Source organism: Microtus ochrogaster, unplaced genomic scaffold, assembly GCF_000317375.1.
Source record: "Microtus ochrogaster isolate Prairie Vole_2 unplaced genomic scaffold, MicOch1.0 UNK130, whole genome shotgun sequence".
Taxonomy (NCBI): domain Eukaryota; kingdom Metazoa; phylum Chordata; class Mammalia; order Rodentia; family Cricetidae; genus Microtus; species Microtus ochrogaster.
The window spans coordinates 317,735-328,805 of NW_004949228.1; the positions used below are offsets into that span (position 1 = coordinate 317,735).

At 37.3% G+C, this 11,071-nt stretch overlaps 1 protein-coding gene across 1 annotated transcript in view; it reads right to left on the bottom strand.

The window, feature by feature from the left end:
* Nucleotides 1–5,024: 5,024 nt before the first annotated feature.
* Nucleotides 5,025–11,071, bottom strand: part of LOC101988238 (zinc finger protein 345-like) — a 14,403-nt gene continuing 8,356 nt past the window's right edge. The window contains 2 exon segments of the mRNA XM_013355447.2: nt 5,025–6,762; nt 8,598–8,724. Coding sequence (XP_013210901.2) covers nt 5,174–6,762; nt 8,598–8,724 — 1,716 coding nt within the window. The 3' untranslated portion in view covers nt 5,025–5,173.

An 11,071-nucleotide genomic window follows, 5' to 3' on the forward strand; every position in this document is an offset into this window, starting at 1 on the left:
CTCTCTCTCTCTCTCTGTATACACACACACAGAGGAATAAAATATTTTGCTCATTGTGTGTGTATATATACATGTCATCATATGTAATGTGTTATACATATATGAGGTATATAATATGCATGTCACATGTTGTATATATGATGTGTAATACATATATGATAATACACATATATTATACACATATAAAGGGGATTCAAATGAATGACCTGCTGTCTAGCTAATCCAACAATGATCTCCATGAACAGAAAGTCCAAGAATCTTGTAGTACGTTCACAAGGCTTCATGTCACCACTGGTCTTCAGTATATGTCAGTTTCTGTGATTTCTCAAAACTTTGAAGTTTTCTATTCCCAAGCTACCAGAGCTCCTGTGCAAGACTGAATTTATCACCTCACCTGACAGCAGTGTCCCTCAATTCCATCATGGTCCCTTTTGGGTCTTATATGAGATACCCTGCATATGAGATATTTACATTACAGTTTGTAACCGTAGCAAAATTACAGCTATGAAATAACAAAATAATTTTATGAACGGGGGTCATCACAACATGAGGTACTGAATTAAAGGGCTGCAACATCGGGAAGCATGAGAACCATTAGAGCACTCCATTCCTTTACCTCTCTTTTCATGCCCTGTGGGTTTTTTTTGTTTGTTGGTTGGTTTTCTTTTGTTTCGTTTTGCTGTTTTTTGAGACAGGGATTCTCTGTGTGGATCTGACTATCCTGGAACTTGCTTTGTAGATCAGGCTGACCTCAAACTCACCGAGATTTACCTGCCTCTTTCTCACGAGTTGTGGGTTTAAAGACATGCGCCATGACTGCCCAGCCATGCCCTGTGTTTTAAGGAGATTCTTCCAAAATGGAAGGATTTAATTGAAGAGGAAGATGATACACAATAACCACTCATGGGCATAAACTCCAAGGACTTGCCATCTTATCAATGAGTACTTGCCCATCATGTTCAATGATGTGTTATTGGCCGTATCTACGAAATGGAATCAATCTATATGTCCACAAACTAAAACATGGGTAAATGAAACCATGATTCTTATCTCCATAAACTGGCATATTATTAAGGTGTAAATAAAAATGAAAGTGTGAAATATAGATGTACATATAGGTAACAGGAAATGATGACGAGTTCAGATACCTAGGCAACAAAAGTCAAACATCACATGTTCTCTCACATATGCATCTAAGCTACAAACTTTGTTTTGTGTGTTTTAGTAAGACTGCATGTAGAAGCTAGGATTCTAGAAAGGGACCATCAGTGGAGAGTTGCAGGAAGAGGGGTTAGAGAGTAGAATATAGGTGGTAGGAGATTCAAAAGTGGGTGTCCTGGTAGCAGAATGTAGTAGAGTAAGTAGTAGGGAAGAGAGAGGAATCCTGAAATATGACCACAAAGGAGCTACATAGGAGCCTATCATTTTGAACCCACGTGGCATGACTCTTGTATGAAGATTTTGAAGATGAATAAAACCTAAGAATTTATCACAGTGTTTTCTTTAATGATGAATTTGCTTTTATCTCTGAAATTTCAACACTGTAAAGCATTTGTCAATTCAATACATTTGGAGAGGTGTAAATTCCAATGGACAGAAAGACATGGGGAATATATATTCTATATCTTTATATGGTTTCACAGAAGTATGAATTTTGAAGTGTATAAAACAATTAGAGTGAAAACTGAAGATGTTGCCATACTTTTATATTACTTTCTTACAGTTTTTCTCTGCTCCCCATCCTTCCTCTCCCCTCCCCTTCTATTCTCTCCTATTGTCCCCAAGCTCCCAATTTACTCATAAGATTTTGGTATTTTCTGCTTTCTATGTACATTAGATCCATGTATGCCTCTCTTAGGGTCCTCTTTGTTGTCTAGGTCCTTTGGGATTGTGAATTTCTTCTCTCTCTCTCTCTCTCTCTCTCTCTCTCTCTCTCTCTCTCTCTCTTGCTTCACGTCTAAAAGTCACTTATGAGTGAGTACATATGATATTTGTCTTGCTTGGTTTGGGTCACCTCAATATGATGTTTTCTAGATCTATCCATTTGCCTACAAATTTCAAGATGTCTAATTTTTTTGCTGTGTAGTACTCCATTGTGTTGAGGGGCTTTGCTAGTTGAGGGGCATTTAGGTTGTTTCCAGGTTCTGGCTGTGACAAATGTGACAAACAATGCTGCTATAAACATAGTTGAGCACATATCTTTGTGGTATGATTGAGCATATTGCTGGGTCTTGAGGTAGGTTGTTTCCTAATTTTCTGAGAAATCCAAAAGGGCTATACCAGTTTACACTCCTACTAGCAATGGAGGAGTGTTCCCTTTACCCCACATCTTCAGCATATGCTGTCATCAGTGTTTTTTATCTTGGCCATTCTTACAGGTGTAAAATGGAATCTCAGAGTTGTTTTGATTTGCACTTCTCTGATGGCTAAGGATGTTGAACATTTCCTTAAGTGTCTTTCAACCATTTTAGATTCCTTTGTTGAGAGTTCTCTGTTCAAGTCTGTACCGCATTTTTAAAAATTGGATTATTTGTTCTTTTGACGACTAGTTTCTTGAGTCTTTGTATATTTTGAAGATCAGTCCTCTGTCCAATGTGGGGTTTATAAAGATCTTTTCCCATTCTGGAGGCTACTGTTTTGTTTTGTTGACCATGTCCTTTGCTTTACCAAAGCTTCTTTGTTTCAGGAGGTTCCATTTATTGATCGTTTCTCTCAGTGTCTGTGCTACTGTGGTTATATTTAGGAAGTGGTCTCCTGTGCTAACACAATCAAGTATACTTTCCACTTTCTATTCTATGATGTTCAGTGTGACTGGTTTTATGTTGTGGTCTTTAATCCATTTGGACTTGAGTTTTGTGCATAGGGATAGATATGGATCCATTTTCATTCTTGTACATGTTGATATCCAGTTGTGTCAGCGCCATTTGTTGAAGATGCTTTCTTTTTTTCCATTTTATATTTTCTGCTTCTTTCAAAAAAAAAAATCAGGTGTTTATAGGTGTGTTGATTGATATCCGGGTCTTCAATTCAGTTCCATTGGTCCTCCTGTCTGTTTTTATGCCAATACCAGGCTGTTTTCAGTATTGTAGCTCTGTAGTTTGAAGTCGGGGACTGTGATGCCTCCAGAAGTTCCTTCATTGTACAAGATTGTTTTAGCTATCCTGCATTTTTTTTTGTTTTTCCATATGAAGTTGAGTGCTGTTCTTTTGAGGTCTGTGAAGAATTTTGCTGGGATTTTGATGGGCATCGCTATTTTTGTTTTTGACAAAGAGTTTATGTACTCCTGGCTGTCCTGGAACTTAGTATGTAGATGATGATGTCCTCCTACTCACAGAGATCTTTTTGCCTCTGCATCCTGAGCGATGGGAATAAAGGAGTATACCAGCATGCCTGGCATTATTATGAATTTTTGGATACTGAATATAAATGTATACACACACACACATTTTTTAACCAGGGCTCAAGACATGGCTTAGTGTGTAAGAGCAGTGATCAATCTTTCAGAGGACAAGTGTTCAATTCCCAACACATGCACAACAGTTCACAATGATTTGTAACTCCAGCTTCAGGGGCTCTAATGACTCCTCTGTCCTCTGTCTTCATCAGGCATATGTTTAGTACAGATGTACTTTCAGGCAAAGCATTCATACACATTAAAAGAAAAAGAGAAGCTTTTCCCACTGCTACATTTGAAGAATTTTATTTTAACATAAACTCGAGGATATTTTTTAATACTTAAATCTTCATTAATAATTCACAGGGTAAAAGTAAGCGACCTCAGAGGGAGCAGGTCTGAGCCAAAGGATGCTCAATCATACCACAAGGACATGTGCTCAGCTATGTTCATAGCAGCATTATTTGTAATAGCCAGAAACTGGGAACAACTGAAATGCCCCCTTGACTAAAGAATGGATAAAGGAAATGTGGTACCTTTACAAAATGGAGTACTATACGCAGAAAAAACTGACATCTTGAAATTTGCAAGGAAATGGATGGATCTAGAAAACCCCATATTGAATGAGGTAACCAAGATCCAGAAAGACAAATATAATATGTATTTACTCATAAGTAGCTTTTAGACATACAGCAAAGAAAAAGCAGCCTACATATCACAACCATAGAGAAACTATACAACAAAGAGGACCCTAAAAGAGACATACATGGATCTAATGTACATGTGAAGTAGAAAAAGACAAGATCTCCTGAGTAAATTGGGAGTATGGGGATCACAGGAGATGGTAGAATGAGAGGGAGAGGTAGGGAAGGGAGTGGAGAAAAATATAAAGCTCAATAAAAACAATAGCCGGGCGGTGGTGGCACACACCTTTAATCCCAGCACTCAGGAGGCAGAGGCAGGCGGATCTCTGTGAGTTCGAGACCAGCCTGGTCTACAGAGCTAGTTCCAGGACATGCTCCAAAGCCACAGAGAAACCCTGTCTCGAAAAACCAAAATAAATAAATAAATAAATAAATAAATAAATAAAATAAAAAAATAAAAACAATAAAAATGTTTATTTTTTATTATAAAAAAAAGAATCAGTAAAAGTCAAAAAAAAGAAATGTCATTCAAGGGGAGAAGAAGGGAAATAAGAGAATAATTCTTGGTGTATATAATCACAATACAGACAGACAGACAGATACTGGCAGGCAGTCAGGCAGATAGATAAAACTGTCAAAAAATCATCTTCTTGAAAAAGTATGTCATACAGTTCAGGCTGGCTGAGAACTTACTACATAGCTAAGGCTGGCCTTGAACTCCTGATCCTCCTGTTTCTACCTTCCAAGTGCTACGATTATGTACCTGTATATACTACCATGCCAGGCTAAAGAATTATTTTATTATGAAAAAATGATTGATGTTAACTTTATACTAACACTGTCTACATTCAAATGGAATGGGATCGTGTGGTACATATTCTATGAAGACGAAAGATATTATTATGAAAAAGGTACATTATAGAAAATAAACTTCCAATTTCCGTAGTATAAGACTAAAAATAAGAAAAAAGACTTTCACAATTTTCTTATCTTCATGTTTCTAATTTTTATTCTGTTGTGATTTTTAAGTAAAAATACCAGAAAATGTTAGGTCACATTATTTACAATGGTGTGTTTTTCTCCAGTATGAATTTTCTAATGTCTCCCAAGATTCAAATTCTGTTTAAAGAATCTATCAGTCTTTGGATTTGTGTGGTTTTTCTCCATTATGGATTTTCTGATGTCTCCTTAAACCAGAAGAGTGAGAAAAAGATTTGTCACATTCCTGACAACTGTAAGGTCGCTCTCCAGTGTGGACTCTCTGATGTGTTCTAAGATGTGAGTCCTGGGTAAAGGACTTCTCACATTCCATACATTTGTATGGCTTCTCCCCAGTGTGAACACTCTGATGTCTTCTAAGATTTGAGCAACTGGTAAAGGATTTGTCACATTCCTTACAACTGTAAGGTCTCTCTCCAGTATGAACTCTCTGATGTCTTCTAAGACTTGCAATATGGATATAGGATATGCCACAGTCTTTGCATTTGTGAAGTTTCTCTCCAGTATGGATTTTTTGATGTGCTCTAAGATATGAGCAGCTAGTATAAGACTTATCACATTCCTTACATCTGTAAAGTTTCTCTCCAGTGTGAACACTCTGATGTCTTCTAAGATCTGAATGTTTGGTAAAGGACTTGTCACATTCCATACATTTGTAAGGTTTCTCCCCAGTATGAATTTTCTGATGTGTTCTAAGAGTTGAATTCAAAGTAAAGGACTTGTCGCACACCTCACATTTGTAAGGCCTTTCACCAGCATGGATTCTGTAATGCCTCTTAAGGTGTGATAATTCAAAAAAGGACTTACCACAGTCTTTGCATTTGTGAAACTTCTCTAGAGAATGAGTTTTCCTATGCCTACTCAGTGATGAATAGTGGGGAAAGGATCTGTCGCAGTCATTGCACTTGAAAAGCTTCTCTCCAGTGTGGAGTCTGTAATGGCTTTTAATGTGTGAAAGCTGATGAAAGACTTTGCCACATTCTTGACAACTATAGTGTCTCCCAGCAGTATGCATTTTCTGATGTCTTCTGAAATTGGAATAGTGGGCAAAGGATCTGTCACATTCCTTGCATTTGTAAGGTTTCTCTCCAGTATGCCTTTTCTGATGGCTATTAAATGCTGATAATTGAGGAAATGACTTTCCACATTCTTTGCATTTGTAAGGTTTCTCCCCAGTATGTAGTCTTTGATGTGTTTTAAGACTTGACCACTGGGTGAAGGACTTTTCACAAACATTGCACTTGTAGGGTTTAATTCCAGTATGAATTCTCTCATGTACTGTGAGGCATGAGGCAGTACTGAAACATTTCCTGCATTTTGCACATTGGTGGGGTGTCTCTCCAATGTAGATTGGTTGTTGCAAAAGACTGTATGCAGAGCTGAAATGATCATCATATTCTTCCTGCCTGTTGTCTTTCTTTGCAGTGTAGAGTCTCTGATCTTGAGTAATGCTGGAACAAGAATTTAAAGATTTCTCACAGTCTCTAGATTTGCGAGGTTCTTCTCCAGTGGCCATGCTTTCATGTCTATCTAGGTTTGATGAGTCAATAGAGGCATCTCTGTGATTACTGCAGCTGCAGTTATTAGAGTTTTGTGTAGATTCACTTGAATTTTTAAGTGCACATGTAAAGGGGCCATGAAAGACTTTGCTAAGCTCATTAGACTGACATGACTTCTTTTCTGTATTCATATGTTGATGAGCAGGATCACATTTACAATAGTTCTCTGAAAATGAGCACAAGTCATATTAATAGGGTTTGTTCCAAGATTAGACATTTGATAAATGATTGTTCCCCTAAATTCCCTCTTAAAGTATGTCAACCTGAAACTATCTAGACTAGAATTCCCAGTACTCAACTTTTTTCATCCACTGTAATTGTATGGATTCTCAGAAAAATAGCATGAAAGCCTTCAAAGTCAGTGATAAATAACAGATATCTCATCTCTATTAGAAATAACTAACTGGGAAAAAGATGGAAAAAATAATTGAGGTTCGTTAATTAGTTTTGGGGTAGAGCTCACTGAGTGATTATATTTAGAATACATGTTTCTAGCTTTAAATATTTCTTTTCAGAAATTGATAAAGAGGAGTTTTAATCCAAGGTTTATGGTGTTTATACTTGCTAAGTGATAGGCAATATTGTTGAGTATTGTTGAGAACACCCAATTCCTTCAAGTTTATAGTCTTAATCAAAAGCAGTACAGGATTTATTTTTCTCTCTAGAAAAACACCTTAGATTCTTCTAAAGTAGTGGATGCAAAGGCAGTACTCTGGCAGACATCAGAGACTCTAGTTGTTTGAGGCAGGGTTGTCATGGACAACTAGTGCTTATATCTACACCGCACTGTCTGAGCTCCACAAACTGCTGTTTCTTTTGCTGTTGTAACCAACTCCTGTGATTATTTTCCAAAATTATGTCTGTGTATTCTTGACTAACAAGAAAATTAAGCATGTAATATGAAGATATGAATACAAGGAAGGCAATTAAAGAATAATCCTATTTCCTGGGTTCAACATTAGACTTAGGATTTTGTAAAGTTATTTCAATCTGATTTCAACATAGTCAAATAAAATCACATTTCATACTAGTATTTAATCACCATAACTCAGGTATAATGAGATTCAACATATTCTGACAGTAATGAAAGCAAGATGCATCCTGGGGCCAAGACTGTATAATAAGTTAAATGGTCAAGAACCTTTTTAGGAATTGAATATCACAAAACATTCTCAGCTCTTGCTTTTTATTTCTCTTGAAATCTTCACTGCTCTGTTACTCAATTACTAGCCCACCCTAGGTGTAGCTACTCTCTCTCATCTCCACATTCCGGGGAAATCTTATTCTCTCTGGGCAGGTGACTAGGCCTACCTTGCATACAATATCCACATGTTCTTTGAGGTACTTTCTGACATATGCTGGAACTTTAAAAAAATAATACAGAAGTCTAACACAATACATGCTCAGTACATGAAAATACAAAGCAGAAGAATTTAAGCAAGATTTCTCAATTGATATTTCTTGTCAAAATCTTCAGGATTTTTAATATTTCCAAATATTTCCAGTTTGTATATCATGAATTTTTTCTAACAACTAAACCATGTCAACTGCAATAATGGACATGGAACATTAAGATATAAGTGGATGGGATGAAGCAATGACTCAGCGGTTAAGAGCACTAACTGTTCTTCCAGAGGTCCTGAGTTCAATTCTCAGCCACCACATGGTGCTCACAATCATCTGTAACAAGATCTCATGCATTCTTCTGGCATTATATAAGTAATAAATAAATAAATACATAAATAAATCTTTTCTTAAAAAGAAAACTTGAGTGGAAATACTATGTGCACTTATAGATGAATCTTGAAACCAAAATGAAGAGTATATGACACCTCTGAAATGGAAAATGGAAAAAGAAACTTAAATAGCATGAAGTCCTTTCCCACTACTAAACTTTGCCTTTCTCCTGGTGTTTCAAGGACAGCTTAACAGATTTTACATCCTATGAAGCCAGAACAAATAAAAAATGGGTTAAGAATTCTACAAGCAAAATGTTCTTACCCACAGAGACCAGGTTGTTATAATTTTCCAACATTACATCAATATACAAAGCTCTCTGGGCAGAGTCCAGGTACTCCCACTCCTCCTGGGGGAAGTCCACAGCTACATCCCCGAATGTCAACAGACTCTGAAACAAAAAAGTATGATTTGACCATGTGCTACCTGGAAGTGCTTTCCTGGTTATAAGGAGATGGAATGTAGGTAAGTGAAGATAATTACTCAAAAATGATGATTTCCAATACAGTCACATTCTATCATGAATGTTCTAACACTGTGAAAACAGGATGATAAAATAGTCTTATAAGCAGTATACAGGAAACAAGACACATATTTAAGGCATGGACATGGTTTTCTATTTGTTATGATTGTTGTGCTTATGTTGCACATGATCACAGCAGACATGCCCCAGAAATAAAATTCATGAGGAGGTAATGTGCCTTAAGTGCTGTACTTGTAGATCACGGTAAAATACCAACAACAATCAATCCTGTGTATACTTGGGCCTCACATGACTCTATTCTAACAGGCTCAGTTGGGTGGGACAAACGTCTATATTCTGTCAATTATATTTAATGCTGATTGGCCAGTAGCCAGACAGGAAGTATCGGTGGGACAACTAGACAGGAAGTAGACATGGGTCGACAAGAACAGGAAAATTCTGGGAAGAAGGAAGCCCATTTCTCTGCAGTCCTGACCAGCCACAGAAGAAGCAAGATGTGACTGCCTCGCTGAAAAAGGTACTGAGTCATGCAGCTAACATAGATAAGAATAATGGGCTAATGTAAGTTATAAGAGTTAATAAGAAGCCTGAAATACTAGGCCAGTCAGTTTATAACTAATGTAGACCTCTGTGTGATTTCTTTGAAACTTAACTATTGCAGGAACTGGGCAGGTCAGAAAACTTCAGACAACAAAACTCTAGGTATAATGTCACACTATTAAAAAGTAAAAATGTAAGTATGGAAGGCAGAATATTTGACTGATTTATACACAAAGAGTTTTGTTTTTTTTCCATAGTAGGAAGGATTGGAACAGCATTACATCTGTCAATTTTAACAGTAACTTATAAGTGTCCTATGGAACCCATTTTATGAGAATATTTGAGCCAGTATGAACTGATAGAAAAATCTACATCATCAATATTTGATATAATCCAAAATTTCCCTAAAATATGCATAATCCAACAGAGACAATTCAGAGGTTTAGAAGCATATTTTACTTCACCCCCAAAGAGTAATAAAAATTGAGAGAAGTCCAAAAACACATCAAAATATGTTTATGGTATAGTTAAGAGAATCTACACCAGTGACACTTTTGATAATGCCCATAGCAAGAATCTATCAAAAATTAAATTAATTAAATAATGAGGAAATAAAACTGCCAATCAACAAATGGGCAAATGAAGTAAATAGATACTTTTCAAATGGAGAAAACTCAAATGGCCAATTGTGGTAATATTCTGTTTGTGCTCTAACAAATAAAGCTTGCCTGAAGATCAGAGGATGGACCTAGCCATTAGATAACCATAGAGGTCTAGAGCTCTGTACAGACAGTCAGTGAAGTAGCTTGGCAGAGAGAGGAATATAAGGTGTGAGTAGACAGGAACTCAGACCCTTTTTTAGCTGAGGAGTTAGCAAGGTAAGATTTGACTATGGCTTGCTCCTTTGTCTCACTAATCTTTAAGCATTTACCCTGATATGTTCTCCAGGTTTTCATTATTAACACCAATTAGAACCCCTGCAACAATTGGAACCCAACTTCAGGGCATGAATTCACAAAAATCCCACTTGCCTGTGCTTTGCTGCAACAGGCACATGCTGGAAATGCATGCGAGGATTCCAGCTAGAGCCATCAGCCCTCTGGGAAGGTTGTCTCTTCTTTTTTACCCCAAGCTTCTTAGTGAGCATGGAATTTTCCTGTTGCAGTCTCTTTACAACAGTCTCCTGCTGCCACCCAAACTCCAGAAATGCCTGCACTCGAAAGGCCACAGGCTTACCTGCCATAGACCTGTTGGCTCTGCCTTCCGGCAGCTCTGGCTACACATGGTTCTTCTGCACAATCCCTTGTGCATTTTTTAGACAATCAGCTCCCTCTTCATTGTGGGTTGTAAGCTTCCTCGAGCTAACCTTACATGAACAACTGCCAAATGATAGATACCCCTAAGGCTGTATAAGAGCTAAATAGACTCTTGGGGGAAATGTTAGATTTAAGGAAATTCAAGGAAGCAATGGTCTCATATGGCGTGCATTCACCTTTTATGAAGCAGATGTTACACTTGTGTTCAACTTATAATAGAATTATCCCCCAATATGGAGAAATTTAGCTGGACAGTGGTGGCACATGCCTTTAATCCCAGCACTCAGAAGGCAGAGGCAGATGGTTCTCTATGAGTTCGAGGACAGCCTGGTCTACAGAACTAGTTCCAGGACAGGCTCCAAAGCTACAGAGAAACCCTGTCTTGAAAAACAAACAAA